Source organism: Pelophylax lessonae, assembly GCF_965119305.1.
Source record: "Pelophylax lessonae genome assembly, chromosome: 5".
Lineage (NCBI taxonomy): Eukaryota > Metazoa > Chordata > Amphibia > Anura > Ranidae > Pelophylax > Pelophylax lessonae.
Window position 1 is genome coordinate 344,014,192 of NC_138772.1, and position 23,317 is coordinate 344,037,508.

Sequence of the window (23,317 nt, forward strand, 5' to 3'; positions counted from 1 at the left end):
CAATCTGGCCTTACTAAAGTGAAGGACAGTTAACTGGCCCTTTCTTTAGAAAGATTGGAGACCCCTGGCCTGGGATATTGAGCCTTATACCTCCAGTTATCTTTAAAACTGAACTCTAGCCCTACCTTCTGTCTTGCGCAGTCTCTTCCCCTGTACTAAAATTGCTTATTCAGATTTTTTAGAAGACTGTAAGCTTCTCATAGGTTGCATTACAAGCTCCAATAAGTCATATAGAGTCCACTTTATTTCTTGGCTGGAGGACATTGTGGAGATATGGTAATGCCCACATGTGATGCTGAGCACATCACATGTGGGCATTACCACATCTTCCTGTTTTTAGGAAGCTATGTACTGCACCCAGCTAGCCCCTGCTACCAACCATGATCTGCCTGCATTGCATAGAGAAGCAACAAAACCTACAGATGATGTCGCTGGGTCTAAAATAAAGTATGTAATGAAAATGAAAAGGTTTTATTTAATAATTTCATTAGCATGTTAATGAGGGGAGAAAGGAGGTACCAGAGAATGCAAAATATTGTATAAGTAGATTAAACTTCAGCTTTAAGCTGTTCTTGATTAACAAAGGTGGAATTCTGCTCTGCTGAGTATCAGAGGTTAGAATAACGGATTTCAGTACACCCTTGATTCTAAAAGTTTCCAAGGTTCTCTCTTGTTTTGCTGCCATGCTGTGCCTGGGGCAGCAGATCATTTCACCTTTTTCTGTGAGTCTGGCTATGTAAAAAGCAGGCAGCAGGTGACAGATGGCATAAACACAAATGATTGTTCATGTTCCAGGCACATTCAGTGCTTTTTTTTATCATTGTAATATAGTTTACCTTGTTTGCTGATGGGTATAAAGAACCACCTGGAAATTCACCATACCAGCTGCAAATTGCGTGATCTGCAACAAAGTTCCCCATCCACAAAATTGACCAAATCAGATAACAGTGTATGAGACCAACACAAGATTGGGGCTATATAAAGTGACCATAGTCCAGTGCAGCCTCTAATTACTTGTTGACTTTGAAAGTTGGCAGTGGCTAATACAAAGAGCAGTTATCTGTGGTCTAAAATAAACTTTTGATTTAGATAAAAGCTCTTTAGTTAAACAAAAAAAGGTTATATACATTAAAAAATCTTTGATTCTAATACTTTTCCAGAAGTTCATCTTGACCCCTGCAGAACATGGTGCCCAACAGCGGATTGCCAAACAGTTTGCCAGATCGAAGCTAGCGATTCTGATATGCCTGTGTCTGTGGAATGCCAAGTTTGCCTTATGAAATTTTGTTCTGTATGTAAAAAACCTTGGCACCCTGAACACTTATGCCAAGAAAACCAGCCTGAAGCAGTTCAATCTGAAAAAGGGTAACTTGTATATTTCATCTGATTTTATTATTGTGTGATATTTGTGCCCATTTTGCAAATGTTTTGATTTTAAAATCAGTTAAGAACTTTTTTTTTCTAACCACGTATGTAAGTTTGGCCTCTTTAATGCTCTTTTCATGCTAGGATCTCAGCTTTCAGCAGCAGGATGAGGTTAGTATACAGCTATGGCCCTCCACTATGGCCCTCCAGTTGTTCAGGAACTAAAATTCCCATCATGCCTAGTCATGTCTGGGCATGTCAGAGTTTTACAATGCCTCATGGGATGTGTAGTTCCACAACAGCTGGAGGGCCGTAGTTTGAGGATCCCCGGTATACAGAATAGCAGTTAAATAATGTTAGGGCGTGGGGTAAGCAAAACATTAGGTCTCAATGCAGGTAGCTTGGCATTAATAATTTTCAGCACTGATCTTCCATTTCTAAGAGCCGTACCATACGTTTTCAGCACTGATCTCCCATTTCTAATAGCCGTACCATACGTTTTCAGCACTGATCTCCCATTTCTAAGAGCCGTACCATAAGCTCACTGAAAAACACTAAAATTAACCCTCACGCTAACCTTACCATTAACCTCAACACTAAAGTAAGATTATCTCTTTGTCTGCATACTTCTCTGCCCTTCCCCCAGGATGCTTTGCAATAAAGACTAAAGCAAGCCATAGATTATACAATTTTCTTTCCTTCCACCACCACCATGAGTGATAGGAAAGAAAATTGCTCAATTCATCATCAACACAGTCAGTGTTGATGGCAGGATCCCTCCCACAGTGCTGTTGTATTCTGCCAGCAGGGGGGTGGGGAGCCTTCCTTGCCAACAGAACAAAATTATGATTGCTGGCTGCTTTAGTACAACCAGCCTGTCCATACATTAATCGAATTTCGGCCGATCCCTGCTGAACTGGCTGAGATTCGATCCAGCTATGGCCGGCTTAAAGTTGGCTATACACTATTTGAATTCTTTAGTTCAGCCTGTAGGCTGAAGGAAAAATTCTAACAGATTTCTCCATCCAGTTTGTACAGCACAGATGAATATGCAGCCGATGTTTGGCTGAAAATTTTCCAACTTTTGCAACATTGGTTTTTCAATTGGATTGAAAGATGTCGGGTGGAAGTGTGGCGACAGGGCCATTTACAGAGTGAATTTATAAACCATCCGAAATTCACATTTCTATGGCCAGCTTAAAACCTCTGCCTCAAATTTGCCCTTTCTCTTTCAGAGTTGAGATCCTGAAGCTGGAATCCACTGTTCTGTTCTTTAGGCGTTAGGTTAGTGTTAGGCTCCATGTACACGGGACGTTGTTAAAAGTCCCTTTGAATGCTGGAATTTTTAGGACGTTTGAAACGTCCCTTCGGTCGCGTTTGTACCCGCGTTTAGCGGCGTTTGCGGGCGTTTGCGTTTAGAACCGTTCCTAGAGGTCAAAAAAAATTATTCCCCTTTAAAATGGAAAAACGCAAACGCTAAACGCGGGTCATCGCGTTCGGACGCGTTCAGACGCGTTCAGACGCGTTCGGACGCGTTTGTGCGTTTGAAACGCCGGGAAACACACGTTCGAACGCAAATAATTGCGTTCTAAAAAAAGTCCCTGAACGCAACTGCCTGCAAATGGCTGTAAACGACCCTGTGTACATGGACAGATAAGATAAAATGTAGATGGGTTCAGGGGCTTCTGAAAAAAACTCCCAACAGCTCCTAAACGGCCATTTCCAGCGTCCCGTGTACATGGAGCCTTAAGCCTAGCTTTTAGTGCTTTGGGGAGAGTTTAGGTATTAAAGGCTTACCTATGGGTTAGATAAAGTGTTTGTTGATGAGAGGGTATTAAATGTGCTTACTGCAGGGGTCAGGTTAAGTGTTAGCATGAGGAGGGAAATACTGTAAGTGTGGAGAGACAAATTAAGGTCATGTTTTGGGGGGTTAGGTGTTAAAGAGCTGGGTTAGCAGTTACTGGCAAACTGGGTAACTACTGTATTTACACTAGTCCTCGTGTTCGGAGCCTCATGCCAAAAACTACTAGCACTATACTCCCTGTGCTGAAAACCAATGTATCAAAATAATTGAACATTGAAAATTGAACAGTATGCTTTGCAAACCAAGACTCATCTGCAGTGATAGGTTTGCGTATTGTGTTAAGAAATTTTTTGCAAGAATCCCTTAAAGTGAAAACTGGTTTGTACTATAATTGTTTACTGTGTTTTATTATATCTTACCGCCCACCAAACACCTACACTGCTGTTTAGTCATTCTGCTTTTCAATGACCCTTGTGGATATAGGATTCAAACTTCTTCCAGCTGTAGCTAATTTTAAGTTTTTTCCTCAACAAACAGTTCAGATATGTACAAAATGTCAAAGTATTCAATTTGGTACAAATGAAGCAAGCCAGCGAAATCAGGAGCAGTTCTGAATGCCCGAGGCAGCTTGAGAGAATTAAAGATGAATTGTGTATTGAGATAATTTAATGTCTGTAGATACTCCCTGATCTCTCCAGATATATCCTGATTGACAGTTCCAAGGGGAAGATCTGATTGGTCAGGTTGGATTTCCCTGTTGTTGTTTTTTTTCTAAATAAAACAGGCTTCTTTTGTCTCCCCTATCCCCTTCCGTAGACATACACATGTATGCTTGGCTAATCAGAGCATTAAAGATAAATTGCAGAAATGCATAGAATGAATACATACGTTGCAGCTGTTTTACCTACTAAAGCAGGGAAGTCAAACTCAATTTCATCGTGGGCCACATCAGCATTATGGTTGCCCTCAAAGGGCCGGTTATATCTGTAGGATTAGATGTCCAGAGCACCCCATGCCCCTGTAGCACAATTCCCAGCCGTTTTGCTGTATATGGGTCCCCCTGGGTTACCGCTAGCAACAACAGAACATTTAAGCATGTTCTCCAAGTGTGGGCACTGAGACAATGACCAGTCCAGTATCTTTGTTTTTTTTGTATTTATTTGGTAACTTGGATGGGAGAAGGGATGAGTTGGATACTCCTGGAACTAAACTAGGCACATTTGGCTGAAACACTTGAATATTGCTGTTTGGTGCTCACTTGACGCTGGCTGAATGCCTATCAATGCTGACTTGACGCTGGTTAACGCTGGCCGGATGCATGTTAACGCTGAATTGACTTGGGACTGCTTTCTGACTAAAGAAGTCCTCTTCAAGCTCCCCTAAGCACTCCTACTGAGGTAGCTACTTGAATACACAGCTGCACTGCTGAACAATTCAGGGCCCCCACCGGCGCCCCCTTTCTCTCTCTAATCTTCAGGGCTTAGACACTGGCACCCCTTTTCTAAGCCACCACTACTGGCTAGCTGGCTCCTGGATCCCTTTGACCTTCTGGAGAGGTCCCATCTCTCAGGCAGACCCCTGGGCAGTTTCGAGTACTCACTACATTGTTTTTCCAGGAAACTTCTGCCCAGCAGCTCCACTCGGTCCACAGCACTCTGGATCCTTCTTGCAGCCCAGCTCAGCCTCCAGTCCTTTTGGCCGACTGCCCAGGACACCCTCACTTTCTCTGACAGGAGGAGAGACAGCCGTCAGCCTCCCCCTGGGACTCTGCTTCCCGCCAAAGACAACCTGTCACATGCTCCCATCAGACTTATATGTGATCCCAGGGTGCATTGCGGCAACCTCCGCCCACTGAGACAGCTATAAGCTCTGGTGCGCTATTGGCCAGGTTTCCTCCACTGTCCAACAAGAGCCCTCACTGGATACAGTGGGGAGACTCCCCAGACTCAACAGACCACACCTGGAAGCACATGACAGCCTAAATGAATGATCAGGCCCCCCTGACAAGTAGACGGGGCCACATATATACTTTTCCCCCTTTTACACCCCCTACATGAGATGTCAAGAACCCCCGCACCATCAGAGGTCAAGAGTCCCCCTCCCTTCCTTACATCACAATGCATCCCCTTACCTTGTGCTGCTGCCAGGAAGAAGATTCGGGTGGATCTGGGAAGAAGTACAGGGTCTGGAGGAGAACCAAAGGAGGGTTGGAGTCAGCTTCCAGAGTCTGCTGAATGTGGAGACCAGGGTAGGCAAAGGCAAGGTAGTGTTGCAGATGCACAGAGAGGTGCAGGATCTGTAGGAGGAGTTCTGCTCTCCTCTCTGCTGCAGACTGCTGAGAAGGGGGGGGGGGCAAAGAAGAGCCTTTCTGAAGCTGCACAGAGGAGTGCAGGATCTGGCAAAGGAGATCTGTCCTCTCTGCTGCCTATTACAGATTCAAGGTGGGAGCAGAAACATGGGGGGAGCTGCAGCTGCAGGAGAGGTGTGAGGGCCACATGAAATGGCCTGGGGGGGGGGCACATTCGGCCAGCGGGCCTTGTGTTTGACACCTGTGTAGTAAAGGATTCGTATTTTTGTCCATTAGTTCCAAAATTTACGCAGCTCTGCCTCATACCACAGCCATGTCTAGCAGCACAGGGGATCTGATCTTTCTCTGCTGCAGTTTCACTTTCTCTTACCGCACTAGGACGTGTGCCCGACTGTTGCGATATTATCAAATTTCCCTACCTATTGCGCGCATGCGCACTAGGACGTGTGACGCGGCTACAGCTGATGCATACAGCTGATGCATGACGAATCCACAGCTGATCTGAACCGGAAATGACGAGGGTATGGATTTCTGATGGGGTAGGGAGATCTGATAGAACACCGGCCCCCTCCCTGTCCCCACCCTGCAATTGGACAATGAAAGTGAAAGCAACACCCTGATGACCTCATCTCTCTCTCCATGTGCTCTCCTACTCTGCTTCTCTGCCCCTCTCTGTTCTGCAGATTGTACAGTAGACTACAAGATAATAATACTAAAGGGCCGTACACACTTGACGAAAATCGGACGAAATATCCTCAGATTTTTCTCTGTCTTCTCAGCGTTCATTACCGTTTTCAGTCGACAGTGCATAAATGTTCACAAAATTTCTCGTCCCATTTTTTTTTTTTTTGGCACATTTATTCCTAGACTTCCGGGTTGTCAGCAACTTCAGATCATGCGCGGTCTTTAGTATCCGATTTTTCACGGACGTACTGCATACACATTAAACGAAAATCGATCGTCTGGGGACAGACGAAAAAATTTTTGGTGTTTGTCCCTCGGTTTTTTTTCGTTGAAAATGTCGGCATTGGCTGCTGAAAGTTGTGTACACACTAGGGGAAAATCGGACGATTTCACATCGGGCGGGAATTTTCGGCAGATTTTCTACTAGTGTGTACCCCACTTAAGTCGATTTCGGTTATTTACATGCTTGAATTTAAAAATATACATTTAAATCTGTATTAATGATTACAGAACTGCATTGTGCTTTTCATATTTATCTAGAGTTCAGCTTTAATATGAATGATGTAGTGGTCTTTAAAGCCTCTACTAGCCACTCTGCTAGTTTTTTTTTAACCAAGCAGGCTGGACAAAAAAAACTGACAGCTCAGGTCGGAGCCACTGTACTAACAATCTGATGTTAGTACAGCAATCTCCCATGCTGTTCTATTGTGTTCTGACAGTGGGGCGGTTCCCCCCCCCCCCGCCAGAACGCTCAGCTGTTAGCTATTAGCTGAGAGCGCTGATCGGGAGCCGATCAGCAGGCCTTTTTTGACCGGCTCCTGTCGGACAGGCCGCAGTTTGCACGGGCCGAATGTCAGCCAGTTTCTATTGAACCAGCTAATGCCGCCCAACATTCGGCCCGTGTGTACTAGGCTTTACTTTTAGTGCTTGTGGGTAGTTTTAGATGTGCACTCAGTGTGTACGAATGCACACACTGAAAGTATGAATACATTTAATAAATATTTGACTTGAATATATCAAGTCAATCAATTTCTTTTTATTTTTTAATAAATGCTTAGTCTCTAAAAAGGTTCAAGATAATCTGATAAGGATTTTTTGACTCAATAGATGGTCTGTGTTTGGCTGACAGTATGGAACAAAAAGAGAAAAATAATCAAAAACCTTGACCCGTAAGAACATTTACTGGTCAAATCGCTGTTTCTGCTAAAGTGCACATATAAGAAAGGCTTGTACAGCAAGTTTTGCAAATATCATGCCTTATGTCATTAATTCAGGTCAGTGATGATTGAGTTTGGTATATTTTTATCAAACACATTAGTCCTCTTGGTAAAACATCAAAAATCAGTGCTATTTTATAATCTCTTTTGGCAATGGGCCAGAACTCAAAAGTATACCACAAAGCTAGCTTAGTGTGCAGTTTACGGGGCTAAAAGAGGCAAGTATGGAGGCTTCATATTGCTTCCTCACCGTGTGCCAAATGCCTCTGAAAAGCCTTCTGAACGCAGATCATTTCAGAGGCATGACAACATTGCTGCATGTTTAAACATAGCCTTAAAAAGGTCGTAAACCCAAATTTTTTTTTTGTTTCACCCTGAAAGAGAAACACATAATGAGCTAGTATGCATCGCATACTAGCTCATTATGAAATACCTACCTTAGAACGAGCCCCCGCCGTTCCACCCGCTTACCTCTATGACGGGCGACATGTTCAGTCGCCCGTCTTCCGGGATCGCGGCATCCGGCCATCTGATTGGCCGGAGCCGCGGTGACGTCACTCCCGCGCACGTGCGCAGGAGCCGACGGTCACGGCACGGGGCTCTGAAGGAACGGCACCAGCGGCCGTTCCTTCAGAGCGCATGCGCCAGTGACGTCACTGGCTGCATGTAAGGTAAATATCTCCTAAACGGTACATGTTTAGGAGATATTTACAGTACCTATAGGTAAGCCTTATCATAGGCTTACCTATAGGTACAACTTGCAGAGGAGGGTTTACTTCCTCTTTAAAGTGATAATAAAGCTTTGTTTTTTTTGTTTTTCAATAACAAACATGGTATACTTACCTGCTCTGTGCAGTGGTTTTGCACAGAGCAACCCGGGTTCTCCTCTTCTTGAGTCCCACACCGGCGCTCCTGGCTGCTCCCTCCTACCAGGTGTCCCCACCCTTCACAGCTTGCTCTGGGGGCACCCAAGCAGGCATGCTCCTGACCTGTGGCTCTGTGTGTCCATTCACCTCACTGGCTGTGATTGACAGCTTCTGCTGCTGCCAAAAGCCAATCAGGAGTGTGAGTCCCAAGAGATAGTCGGATCGATAGGGGGCTCGGGTAAGTATGGGGGGGGGATGCTGCACACAGAAGGTTTTTCACCTTCATGCCTAGACAAAAACCTTGGGCCTTTACAACCTCTTTAAGCTAAATACACACGCTCAATTCTTTTTTTCAGCCAGTGGGCTGAAGAGAAAAAAAAAAGGATTTCCTCTTCCACACAAGCCAGGTGGATGGAGGAATCCTCCCTGCTCTGCTATTGTTTTCTGAAAGCTGGAACCTCTCTAGTGTCAGAATACACTGATCAGCACAGCAGCTGATTTTCTTCAACCGATTGGCTGTAGCCACTGATTGAATAAAATATTTCCAACAGTTTCAGTCAAGTCGATCTACCTATCGACTTTTAGTGTTAGTGTTACTAAACGGCAGCAAAGAAAAAAATCAGGCCTCCGCCCCAAACAGTCAGGACTGTGTGGTATGCCAGAGCTGTGTAAATGCGGACTGGATGGACAGAAATACAGATCCTTTCCTGGGCAGGTAAAACTTCTCTCCTGTATGCAGTTCCTCTGTGTGTTTAGCTGTCTAGTGTTTAACTTTAATAATTAATTTTTTTTTGGGCACACATACAGCTACACTTAGTGCATTTTTCACATAGTGGATGGGTGTATGTAAAACTCCACAGAGCCTGGTATTATTGTTAAGCAATTTAATATAAAATTAAGATGAACATCATATTTTAAAAGTAGTCAAAACAAAGGAAACAAGACTTGTATGTCTGATTTCTGCGGGATAGGCAACTGCCGATGGTTTGTTTAACCTAATGTAACCATATTTAAAAAAAGTTGGGACACTGTAAAAGCTACATGAAAACAGAATTCAATGATTGGCAAATCTCATAAACCTATACTTTATTCACAATAGAAAATAGAAAACATATCAAATGTATAAACTGAGAAAATATACCATTTTAAGAAAAAATAAAGTTATTCTGAAAAAGTCTCAAAAACTTTGGAACAGGGCAACAAAAAACTGGCAAAGTACAACCCCGATGCCCAAAAAGTTGGGACAGAGCCATGTTTACCACAGTCTAGCATCCACTCCTTTTCCAACACTCTGTATAGGTCTGGGAACTGAGGAGACCAGTTGCTTAAGTTTTGGGAAAGGAATATTTTTCCATTCTTGTCTCAGCATATGCTGCTCTAAAATCTGGATATATCTTTCAGCATTGCTGGTACCTTTCCAGATGTGCAAGTTGTCCATTCAAGACGCACTAATGGACCCCCATACTATCAATAATGCAGGCCTTTGAACTGAGCGCTTATAAAAAGTCTGAAGGTACCTCTCCTTTTTAGTCCAGAGGACGTGGCACCCATGGTTGCCAAAAAAGAATGTCAAATTTCGGTTTATCTGACCAAAGAACAGTTTTCCACTTTGCAACACAATATTTTAAATGAGCTTTGGCCCAGAGAAGATAGCAGCATTTCTGGATCGTGTTCAGATATGGCTTCTTCTTTGCATGATAGAGAGTTAACAAGCTTTTTTGGATGGCACGGTGAACTGTTTACAGCGAGCTTTGGAAGTCCTCCTGAGCCCATGTCTTTGGAATATGTTGGAAAGACTTTAAATATATCTTCACCCACAACTTTTCCTTGTTAGTATTACTTACTCTGCCAGCTTTTGGTTGCCCTGTCCCAACTTTTTTAGATGTGTTGCTGCCATCAATTTCAAAATGACCTCATGTTTTTCTTAAAATGGTACATTTTCTCAGTTTACACATTTATTATGTTTTCTATGTTCTATTGTGAATAAAATATGGGTTTATGAGATTCGCAAATCATTGCTTTCTGTTTTGTGTGCATTTCTTTGAAGTTGTGGTTGTATGCAGAACATGCTGGGTACTGTATTTAAAGTGTTCAGTTGTATCTGTAGTCATTTAATCAAACTTATTTCCATTTTAGGGCTGACTGTACAGATGTAGATGCTTGTATCAAGCAATGTCCAGTGTGTCATATTTACATTGAGAGAAATGAAGGCTGTGCACAAATGATGTGCAAAAACTGCAAACACACATTCTGCTGGTACTGCTTACAAAATCTTGATGTGAGTATCTGATATTGTGGAGACTTGATTTGTAATTTTTTTATGCTTATGCAAAATCCTCCCTAGCTGTGCTGCACTGCAAAAGGTTAACGGCTCTTTACTATCTAGAGCATTTGGCACTTTTACTTACCTGATCCTCCACTCCTACAGGCTCCCCCAGGCTGTTATGCACTGCATATTATCACATTATGAAAGACTTACCTGTTAAATAATGCCCTCCACTAAAGCACTGTCAGCACTCTCACTGGTCATGGATGCTTACATCCTGTTCTGATCTTCTAAATTTGCTCTGTTTGGCCTCTTAAATGGCTGGGCCATGATGATGTCACTCCTGCGCATAGGAGTCACATCATCATGGCACAGAGTGGTACCATAAATTCATGCAGCGAGTCTTGCACGGTACCCAGAGATGTGGGGTTTACAAGTGAATCACAATTTACTAAAGCTGGAAAGGGCAAACTCAGGCTCACTTCTGCATAGAAACCAATAAACTTCTAACCTCAGCTTGTTCAATTAAAAAATAACTATAGGCAAATGTTTTATTTTTTAATTTTGGATAGAGTATTGGATGGTTATAACCCTGATTTATGTCCACCATCTGTGTCTCATTGCAGAGATTTCCCTTCACATTAAGGGATTCCCTGGGGACCCCCAGGTCACAAGGACTAGTGTTCCTATTGGAAGATTTCCCCTCTATTACTTTTCTGGGGACAACCCAAAATTTTAGATTTTCTTTTACTTTCACTTTCAATGATAATGGTAAGCGGGACAAATAGAGAGGGGGGGATCTCCTTAACGGGAGCAAAGACAACAATGAAAAGTGACAGGGGTTCTAATTCTTCTCCACTCTATCCAAAACTAAAAAAAATTGTGATGCCTTTAGTTATTCTTTAAGCTTTGGCCATAAAACCTGGAAGCTGATTGGTTTCTATGCAGAAGTGAGCCTGATTTTGCGCTCTCCAGCTTTAGTAAATAGACTTCACAGTGTTTGTGAAGAGTAGGGGTGTTGTGGTAACTAGTGGCCTGCTGTTCATAACCCGCTTACCTTCTTTAGGGTACATTCAATGGATCCTGCTAACACTGTGGCTGGTGTGCAGTCCAGCGGGATCACCACTGTGTTGACATGGTACTGTCTAAATTTTTTTTTTTTTCAAACAAACTTCATTGAAATGTCACAGAGACATTTCTTAAATTTGAATTGCCTGCCACTGCACTGCGCTGAAAAAAAGTACTGTACAGCCACCAATTCCAACATAACACTGGTGTCATCTCCACTCCCCAGTGGATTCTACATAGGAGAATATGAAGAATGCACTATAGAAAGAGCACTGGATGTCAATGGATGGCTGTGGGTTGAGAAAGATCTCCCTGCCTTTAGACAGCTATATAAACCTGACATCAGATTTAACCCATCTTGACTGAACCTAAGCTAAGGTTTTGGGGAAGATTTTCACTTCAGATTGTGAATAAAAAGAAGATTTTCTTTTCTGTGAACATTTTTAAAATAAAAAAAAGGAATTAGAGGTTCCCTCTGGCTGAAATATAATTAGCTTTGAAATAGAGCTGTCTGGCAGATGAATAAGAAAGAAGACAGAGACATAGGTGACGTTTTTTGTTATGATAGATTAGTGACATTTATTATTATTGCTTAGCAACTGAATGTGCAGCATGTTAAGTATTGTAGAAACCTAACAATTTGCCAGTAAATTATTAACGGCATTACAACTTTCCCTTGAATATTTTAGTTAGCTGCCTCTGACTAATATCTTCTAAGCAGAACGCAGTTTTTAATAACCCGGAATAAACAAGAGAACACAAAAGCTCAGATGTCTGAGGCTAGCAGCACGTGCTGTTAAAGGGGAACAATGCTGGATTGCTATGTTTATTTCACTACTGTCAGAGAGCATATATTAAAAATAGACATAGACAGTACAATATAAATGAACAATAAAAATGTATATCTATTCACCATGGAGGCAGCACTTAATAATCCCTATTTCAGAAACATGCTAAACTCTAGGCTGCCATGCTGATCCTCTGGCTTCAGCAAATAGGCATCCCTCCTCCACACAGGATTTCTCAAAACAAGTGAAAATCTTCAAATGACACCATAACACTAGAGGATTCATGAGAATCAACAGTGTAGTAGTGTGGATCATTCAAAGGATTAACTCAAGCACATCCTGGTACACAGCGCTTATCCTGCCTTCTTCAGACTGGGAAATCTATGCCAACCAACAAAAAACAAAGGCCTAGTACATTATCAGATATAACTTTTATTAGGAAAGGAGTGCATACTCACCATAGTCATAGGCTGATAAGCAATGCAAACCAGACCCAAGTGGCAAGATGTCCCTCACAGGGAAAAGTATCATACACCCTGGCGTCACTGGGACTCGCCAGCTAACGCGTTTCTCAGGGAGGAACCCTCTTTATCATATTGATACTTCCCCTTACCAGGGACATCCCGCCACTTGTGTCTGGTTTACATTGCTCGTCAGCTTTGGGATTCTGTGAGTTTGCACTCATTTCCTTTTTTTCTTTAATAAAAGGTATATCTTGTAATGCACTACACAAGATTTCTCAGTTAATTCTGCCTGTTGCTTAAGATCTCTGCTGCATTCATGCTCCACTAAAAAAGGTCTGAATCAGAGTAAGACTTTCATTCTTTTGATCAGGTAAATGTAGAGTATACCTTTCTTGATAAGCACACCTTTATTTTATTTATTTTTTTAATAACAAACATGTTATACCTACCTTCTCTGTGCAATGGAATTACACAGAGCAGCCCCGATTCTCCTCCTCTGGGGTGCCCCACACCCACCTCTACTGGTTCCTCCTCTTCTCAGTTTGCCACCATAGGAAGCTATTTCCTATTGTAGCAGATCTGCGAGTCGCACTGCTTGCATCCATAGACACAGACAGTGTGGCTCAGCCCCACTCCCCAGGGTGAGGGCTCAGGTAAGTACTGTACAAGGGGGGATGAGGGGGCAATATTATTTTTAAAAATGTATTTACCTTAATGCAGGGAATGCATTAGAGCCCATTCACACTAGCACCACTTGTGAGGCGACTTGTGTAGCCCCAGGTCGCTTGACATAACACAAGCAATGTTAATCAATCAGTGCCGTCTTAATTGGCACTACTGAAGTCGCTCCGACTTCAGAAAAGGGTCCTGTACTACTTTGAGGCGACCTGTGATCCGACTGTCCCATATACTTCAATGGGCGTCGCCTCCTTATCTTAATTGACACGACTTGTTATCAGACTTTCCAGGAAGAAGAAAGAGATTAGTCAGGCATTCCCCACAGACAAAGTCGCCTGTCTCTTCAAAGTAGTGCACAAGTCTCTTCCAAGTCTCTAAACAAGTCTCTAAACAAGTCTCTTCAAGTCACGGGGCGACTTTCTGGTCGTGGTAGTGTGAACCGGCTCTTAAGGTTAAAAATGTTTAGGCTTTAGAACCACTTTAAAGTCCAACTATGGGAATTTTTTATTTTATTTTATTATGGTCTTCCAGCAGGTGTTAAAAAAGCAGCCCTGACTGCAGTACTTAATTCCTCTCTAGTGCGGACACCACATTAATCTCTGTCCACCTCCTAGGTGTCCTCAGTCTTGCAGGATAAATTATGCCCAGTGTCATTCAAGCCAGAAGGCCAAACATATCTTGTAAGTGCTGGGTGTCATAGACCCGCCTCCTAACAGTTTAATGATTCAGAGAGTGATACTGACATCATCTTTCTGCATATTGAAAATCATCCAGTGCCAGGCTTTGAGTGCAGTTTGTTGCTGAACTTCCCTTCACCTCCCATGCATCCTTGAGTGCCGGTTCACACTAATGAGGTGCCGAATTCGCAGCAAATTCTTTGCGCTTTCTGCACCGCATCAAAATCTCATTCCGTTCATGTGAACCACTGTGGAGGTATATGTTAGGTTAACGATACTCCGAAATTGGTTCGCAAAACGTAGTGCAATTTCCAGAATCAGATCATATGGGTGTGAACACCTGTGCGATCCGATTCTGGTGCGGCAAAAATAAGGGTTCTGCATAATTTTGGTGCAGATACAATGTGATTTGAGACATACAGAATGATAGCTCAAATCGCACTGCTGCAGAATCGCATGTGATTTGAACAGGAATTCAGTGCGATTCCTGTTCAAATCGCATTGGATTCCTGTACCACATCCTGTGTGAACAGGTGAGACCGGCCTGGGCTCCTTGCTCAACAGTCACGCCTCAGGTGCTGACTTGACTTTTCTCCACCAAAGCAATCAGTTGCACCAGACTGTACTACAAACCTGGCAAAGGCACTAGCCCTTCCTTGGCTTTTTTTTGTACTTTTATTCCTGTCTATGTTTGAAAGATTCTGCTATGCAAGAAGTGAGGGAAAATCTCATAGGAAAGACCCAAAAAAAAAAAAACTGAGGTTTTGATCCATTCCCTCTCTATCCATACCCATTGAGAAGTTTTGGATGGAGCTGGACTAGAGATTCATGCATGGATTGCTATGTCCTTGCAGAGACCAAAGGTGAGTACTATGCAGTGTTTGGATTCTGTAAAAAAACACAGGATGCCAGCTAGTACAAACAAACAAAATTGATTGCTTAAAGTGGAAGTACAGCCTAATACCTTAAATTCTCCCCTGCAATCATTAATGTAAGCAGAGTTCAGCCTTATGTGTCAAAATGAAAAAATCCCAGTTTTTCTACCTGTATTTTGCAGTATTCAGTGCTGTCACATGACTTCAATTCCTCTTACTGAAAGATAGTGACATCACTTCCAGGGAGGGGCACTGTTCCTCTGGAGCCAGTGAGCGTATACAGATTGGGAGGGCTGATCGTAGGTTCTCACCCAGTGTTCTGTCATCAGTAAGGATGCATTGTACATTTCATGAGAAAATAAAGAAATAATTCCTTTATAAAGTTGAATCAAAGTGGCACTCTAAATTGAAATGGTGGAAACGTAGACTAAAGCTTAGTTTCCACTAGTGTGACTTGTCATGCGACTTTGGACACACAAAGTCGCATGACAAGTCACAGCCCATTTATTTCAATGGCACCCGTTCCCATCTATGAGACTTTGGAAATCAGCAACTTTGAAAAGGTACCAATACTACTTTGATGCAACTTTGGATGCCACTTTGATCCAGAGAGTGTAAAGTTGGATCAAAGTCGCACTCTAAATTGCAGTAGTGGAAACGTAGACTAAAGCTCAGTTTCCATTTGTGTGACTTCACATGATATTAGAATATTACAATTTAGAGCCATCAGCATCAGCTCAAAACCAAACAGGGATCCAAGGCTGAAGCAGGCCGGTCTTAGCTCAGTTTATAATGATAGGTGATATACCGGCAGCGTGCATGCCTTTCTAATGATTGTGTACACAGTAAACAGAGCCCATTTACACATATGCTTTGCAACTTTGTGTGATCTCATTTCACTGAACCACAGTTTTTACAATATCTGCAGGTAAAAATTATAGTTTCACAATGTATCTGGCCGAAGCATAAGCTTCTAAATGCTTTGAGTTTCTCGTCATTGCAACAAGCATGTTACTATATGGTAAAGTTAAAATTCAGATGCCTGTAAAGCAATTTTGTTAAGAAATTGTTTTTATTTATGATTTATTCAAAATGAAGTTTAGGTATGGCAAATTTTACATTGGTCTAACTTCCTGTGGGATCCCCATGGAGGCTGGAAATCACCACTGCTACAGTGATCTCAACTAGCTTTTGGATCCTGTGAAATTCATCAAACACTTTGCATTTTCTCAATAAATGCAGAATGTTCTCTGATTAGACAAGGTGAGGTGGTGATCTCATGCTGTGCGTGCCCCTGTTGGTACCCTTTGGCTTGACAGAAGTTGATTATTCAATCAACTTTTGTTGAAGGAGCTGGGTAAAAAAATTGTTGGCCAAATCAGATGCAGCCATTGTTCAAGTATGATGACAGCTGGGGGTGGGGACTGTTAGAATACAATAGACAGCAAGGTGATTGACCAAAGGGGTTTTGTTTGCCAGGGTTAAATTCCTACTAAAGACAGCAGTAAAACCTACTTGTTTTTAATTTACATGTGATCATATGTCTCCTAATGAACTCCATGAAATGGATTTTAGTACAAAGTACAAAAATACAAAGTACAAGAATGTACTTTTAGTACTTTTAGTACAAAGTACAAAAATGTGGTTGTTATTATTATTATTATTCATTCTAGAAAATAAAATGTTGTATTCAAATGATATACAGAGAAAACATGACTAAAGTATGGGGTGGAAAGTCATTTTTAGTCCGGAATAGAGTGGAAAATGGTTAAAACTTGTGCGTGTTATATATATTTTATATATTTTCTATATATTTTTTTTTATACCTAGCTATGTTCCCACTGTGCGAAGTCTCCTCATTTCCCGTCCTGGTGTTATCAAGATAGGAAGTGAGGGGAAATCTTTCTAGTAGCAAAACAAACAGCAGTAAAAACTTGGAGTATGTGTATATGAGGCACTAGATCTTCTGTTTAATATCCTGTATTTTGAGAGACCCATTTAATCAATAGAGCTGACTTGTTTCGGTGAGGCTCTTGTGATATAACACAGCAACCCAGCTGTTTTATTCTATTCTAACATGAACTAATTAAAATCTTCTTTGTTCTCCATGATCAGTGGTGTGACATGTACTGTTTTTTTCACATTTTGAGCAATAAAAATCTAACAGTTCCCAATTCTGTATAAAACTAGAAAACAAAAAAGCTGTTCCTTAGTTCCATTTAGGTAACCATAATGGCTTTGATTGTTTTCTTGTGCAAATGCAATATTTTAAGATTGATTGTGTTACATAACAACAGCTAATCTAATCTTGTGCACGGGAGTATTTCAGTCTTTGCTGTGGGTGGTGAGTCACCCTTCTGATTGGTGACATGTTGTTCCTGCATATGAGCTTTGTATTTTGCACGAGTTAAACACTCACACAGGTATGTGGCATTCATTGACTATTTCACAATATGAAATACTCACCTGAACTAGATTATCCCATTGTTTCATTCCACTCTTTTTACATAACAGCCCAACTGGAGACCACAAAAACAACTTCTAATGACAGGACTGTATTACAAAATAGTCCACAATAACATCAAAACAAAATAAAAAAATAAAGCAAACTCCTAACCTATACTGGGTATACACTGCACGCTTTTCTTCCTACAACCCAGTGGTTTAAACCCAAAAAAAAAAAAACACCAAAAAACTGACAGATTGCCATACCAACACAAGCAATGTGTGGTGATCTCCCCTGCCGTGCTAATGTATTTTGACAGGGGGACTGCCCCCCACCAGAATACACTGATCAGCGCTCGCAGCCATCGACTGCAAGCGCTGATCAGATTCTGGTTTTCAGCATGTCCCTTCGACAAATTCCAGTTGTTAGACTGGCTTCTGTTGGACAGACTGTTGTACACGCTGACCAAAAATCAGCTGCTGAACCGGCCCAATATTTGGACAGTCTGTATACAATTTAAGGATGGGCAAATTAGTTTGAAAGGCAGATAAAAGTACACATTTTTAATATTTCTGTGCACTTCAATAATGTAGATTTGTCAAATCTGTAGAGAAACAAAGAATATATGAACCACAATTGCCTGAATTCATAAATTGCATCAGATAGATCAAACAGATCAGACAGGTCCACATGCAGAGATTGAGGTTGATCACAAATGTCTGAGTCTCATTTTTTCATCATCACTACTGCGACATTGTGCATAATCAAATTAAGACTTCGTTCACACCATGCAGGTGCGGCGGAGTGTGTGCACATTTCCGTGCGTTTTTCACGTGTTCTCGCACATTCATTTTCATGGGCTGTCCTACACAAGAAACATGCAAAGGAGGTCCTTGACCATTTTGCATAAATATGCTGCATTGAACTGCATGTTGCTGTGTAAAAATGCACGCTTTAGCAGATGCATAGGGTGTCATTACATTTTTGAATGAATAGTGCTGTCGCACGTCTCCTGGAGAGCAGCGCGTTTCTGTGTGAGTGTTGGGATAATGTGCGACTTTGCACTTGCTCCTGATACCAACAGAGCGTAAACTTACCATTACCAACATGCATACCCCTGATTTACTTGATTTAGTTTATTAACTAAAACTGGAGATCGCAAAATATGGTGCACCTCTGCATAGAAACCAATGAGCTTCCAGTTTTTTTTTTTGTCAAAGCTTATTTAAACAAGCAGACGTTAGAAGCTGATTGGCTACCATGCACAATTGCACCAGATTTTGCATTCTCCAGTTTTAGTAAATCAACCCCATAGTTCAATAAGTTGGAACAGCTAAAACCAATGAGTACTTAGTATAGTAACTTAGGTTTACCAAGACAGCAAATAGCTTTGTGCTAATTATATGGTTGCTGTGACCTTAGCATATGCAGTTAGGGACCTGTATGGGAGTGTTTGCTGGTGGCTGGGTAAAGAAGCACATGGCCAATAAAGCAAACAGCCTATATGAAGTTGTTTTCACATAGGTAGAGCACATCAGTAGAACCAAAAGCTGCAAAAAGGCACATCATTTTCACTTGTGGTAAAATAAAATAAATTTGTTTTCTTGTCTTGTTATTGTATTATAGAATGACATATTTTTGCGGCATTATGACAAAGGCCCCTGCAGGAATAAACTGGGACATTCAAGAGCCTCAGTCATGTGGAACAGGACACAGGTAAGCAGCAATATAGTAGTGATGCCCCTTAATATAGGTCATGTTTGTGGAAATTGCATACAACTGTTAAAGTTTCTACAGTGTATAAGCCTAATTTTTGAGAGTACCAACATTGAGATATACCCATAAATGACTAAAGAACAAAACTAACCACGAAGTTGCCCTAACCATAGTTTAGGTGTAGCATGTCATGGGAAGATGAGGTTCTTAGTGCATCTGTAGACCTCTGTTGGATATATATCAAACTATGCAAAAAGAAATAGTTGCTTTTATATTATAACCTGTAAGAGATGCATGGGGGATGTACAGTTAACTAAAAGTGCAAAAAACTAATTACCTGTTGTTTGTTTTCCCAGCTAATAAAGTGACTTAAAGTAGAACTATGGGCAAAATTTCTTTTTCACTTTGGATATAACCCTTGTCAGTTGTTTTTTCGCCATCTGTGTCCCATTACAGAGATTTCCCTTCACTTCCTGTCCCAAAGCCAAACAGGAAGAGAGTAAATCCCTGCAAATTAAGAGAATTTCTTGGGTACCCCGAGGTCACCAGAACTAGTTTCCCCATTTAAAAATTTCCCTTCTTACTTTTCTGGGGACAACCCAACATTTGGTATTTTCTTTTACTTTCACTGCTAATGGTAAACAGGACAAATAGAGAGGGTGAATTTCCCTAACGGGGGCGCAAACAGCAATAAAAACTGACAGGGGTTTTTATCCCTCTCCACTCTATCCAAAACCCCCAAAAAAGTTTTGCCTTTAGTTATACTTTAATTGAAAGCGTAGAAAATCATAAAAAAAGAAGAGGTCTTGGCTGCATACATTCGCTCTTTTACCATTCTGGAGAAATCTAGAGATTTGGGATAAGCCACTCGGGCAGCAGAGGGGCAGTCAAGTTTAAAGTCAATGGGATTGTGCCGCATCTGCGAGCCAAGCATATGTCAGTGCAAAATTCCCCCTTCAGTCAAAAAAACAGGCCTTCAGAAGGCAGCAGTATTGCCGCATGGATGCCTGCAAGCTCTGAAAAAGTGATCCACCACAAATAAATTTTTCAGAAGGGCTGTAGGGACTACCATATGAAATAGGCCTACTTTCAATTCAATAATATATATATATATAGGTCCAAATGTTGCATTTAACCTCCCTGGCGGTATGATTCTTTTGGATTTTAGGTGCTGAAAGCGGTACCATTATTTTGCATGTAATTCTTGTGAATGAGCAGCCCAAACCAACTGTATGTAGAATTACGTATATATATATATATATATATATATATACGTGTGTATATATATATATACGTATATATATATACATATATATGTATATACGTGTATATATATATATATATATATACTGTATATATATATATGTATGTATATATATATATATATATATACATATATTTACATAAAAAGTACAGTAAAAGTGCAGGAAAGGGCACTGGGGGGCAATGTAATGTGATTTTATTTTATTTTGAATGGTATCAGTGTGTTTGGTGTGTTTTACATTTGAATTTGCCGCCGGTTCCACCCCCCGGCGGACGTCACGTCGCCGGAGACGGAAGCCGGGGCTCGCAGACGATCAGGAGGAAGCTCCGCCGCCGCATACCGCCCGCATTCATCGCTGGATCCCGGAGAAAAGGTAAGTAAAACCTCTTCCAGCATCCAGCGATCTTCCTAGCGCTACCCCGAGTGTGGCTCGGGGTTACCGCTTTTGGCTCTAAAATCTAACCCCGAGTCTCGCTCGGGAATACCGCTAGGAAGGTTAAATAACAACATGCAGCTAACCTTTATTTTGTATCACCTTTGTTTGGTGTATTATAGTATAGGAATAAACAATCCTGGTTTCTTACTTTTTAGTTATGTACATGTATGATTATGATATCTAAGATAATGCAGATTATTTTGTTGTTTGTCCACAATTTAACGTTTTTAGGCTAAATCACTGTTTTATTTCTATTTATCTGCTGACAACAAAAGCAGCAGAATTTAGTTTGGCCGCCAGAGTAGGCTAAACACTGCATTAGTAACATATCAGTAATTCATTATTAGATTTAATTTAAAGTTAACGATCTCCAAATGAATCCTTGAAGAAAGTTCCCTTTTGCTACCATCTTAATAGAATTGTCTCTTTAGATAATATATACTAGTCTGTTTGTATTCAACCCTTTTCCCTTGCTGCAAAGCAACTATTTATTGCATCTAATAAAAGAAATAAATATATTGCATTGTTTAATGTATAACTAAAAGCAAAATGTTTTTTTTTTTTACTAATCACACAATATGGGACGCAGCCCTGGTATTCAAAGACCTATTCTCCTTTTGCTAGGGCTAACCCTAGACTGTATCCATATATACCCCCAGCTCACTCTGTAAGGCTCCAGTGTCCTTAGGAGATGGAACTACTCTCTTTTGGGGAAGTCATTTTTCTTTTTTCATCCGCATAATTTTTCCACATCTGACTGCCAAATGCATTGTGCTACCTAATAGTTTCCGGATTGGTCACTTGGTGTGTACCTTGGACACAGTAAAACAAATGCTACTCTTGTCTGGAACCACTGCAAATTACTTTTCAGAGAATCAACAGGTGTAAACCTGGTTTTAGTGCACCATTCATCTATTTAACTGGTGCCTTTTTTTGCAGTATTGGGAAACATGTTGTAGTGAAATTAAATCAGTCAGTGAAATTACTTTTTGTTAGGGCTCTTTCACACGGTCCGCTTTCGCTGAGCCGGCGGATGACAGCTCCGTCTCCGATTGCAGTGCGGAGAGGGAGGTGTCACAGCTGCTCTCTATGGGGGATCAGATGAGAGCGGACCGCCTGTCCGCTCTCATCCGATCCGATCCCTGAACGGATGGAAAAATAGGGTTTCCATCCGTCTGGATTTCACGGACAGGATCGGATACGGATGGCAGCGGGTGTCAGCGGAGGTGTCGACGCTGACATCCGCTGCCCCATAGAGCTGCATGGAGGATCCGATCAGATCCGCCTAAAAAACTGACAGGCGGATCTGATCGGACCGCCCGTGTGAAAGAGCCCTTACTCACATCTAAAAAGTACAACTAAAATCATACACTATTAATGTTGTTCGGTGTTAGCTAAATATAACATTTCTTGTACTGTATTTAAGAATAAAATGTGTTGTTCTACATTACTGTTGGATTTTACAAACCTTTTTAAACTTTTTTTAATGCAGGTTGTGGGAATCCTAGTTGGCCTCGGTATCATTGCTATTGTGACATCACCCTTACTACTTTTGGCATCACCATGCATTATTTGCTGTGTCTGTAAATCCTGCAAAGGAAAGAAGAAAAAGCACAGCCCAGCACCAAGCACTTAGGCATTTATTCAAGCCTTTAATCTTAAAACCCAAAGGACAGATGTGGTTAGCGGGATCTCAGCATTTCTCGTTAAAGTGGACCTCCCCTCCTCATTCGTGTAACAGCAATGCAATCTTTAGGTGAAAACCAATAAACCTAGTTATAATTACTGGACACTTTTTCTATGCCTTTTGCAGCCTCTGTGGTTCATTCCCCCCAGCGGATAGGAAAATATGCTGCCATTTTTTAAAATGCCATCATTGGTGGCCAGCTTATTCTTCTATTATCCAAGCCACCTCAATGATGATGTGTTGTCTTGTTGTCTAATCTTGGGCATGTATGAGCTGTGGAGAAGTTTGTGACTGTTGAATATCAAAACCACTTCACACCTCCTACTGAGCATGTGCAAGCATACGCTTCTGTGCATGTGTTGTGCAAGCTGTTTTGCCTAATAATAACAAATCATCACATGCATACTTGTGCACCTGAACGCACACATGAGCAGCATAAACTGTGAAGCGGACTATTGTGGAACAATAATAAACCACTCCACAGCTTGTATAGCGCATGTGACTTCACCAGTGTTTCAGGAAACCAGGTAGTGAAAATGAGTTCATTGTATGTTAATACAAAAATCATGCACGGGGGTTTTTTTACATTTGAAGGGGGAGGGGGTCCACTTTAGTTTTCATTCATGCACTTTTTTAAGATAGTGTGTGCTAATATGTTCTGTCACAAGAGATATGTCATTGTTGATGAATGCCTTACTGTGGAAATGT

At 41.4% G+C, this 23,317-nt stretch overlaps 1 protein-coding gene across 1 annotated transcript in view; it reads left to right on the forward strand.

Moving 5' to 3' along the window:
- RNF144B (ring finger protein 144B) overlaps nucleotides 1–22,981 on the forward strand; it is a 113,835-nt gene extending 90,854 nt beyond the window's left edge. Inside the window, exons 5-8 of the mRNA XM_082258770.1 lie at nucleotides 1,161–1,365; nucleotides 10,381–10,522; nucleotides 19,133–19,222; nucleotides 22,415–22,981. Of these exons, the coding sequence (XP_082114896.1) occupies nucleotides 1,161–1,365; nucleotides 10,381–10,522; nucleotides 19,133–19,222; nucleotides 22,415–22,558 (581 nt within the window). The 3' untranslated portion in view covers nucleotides 22,559–22,981. The remainder of the gene's footprint in view (nucleotides 1–1,160; nucleotides 1,366–10,380; nucleotides 10,523–19,132; nucleotides 19,223–22,414) is intronic.
- The last annotated feature ends 336 nt before the right edge of the window (nucleotides 22,982–23,317 follow it).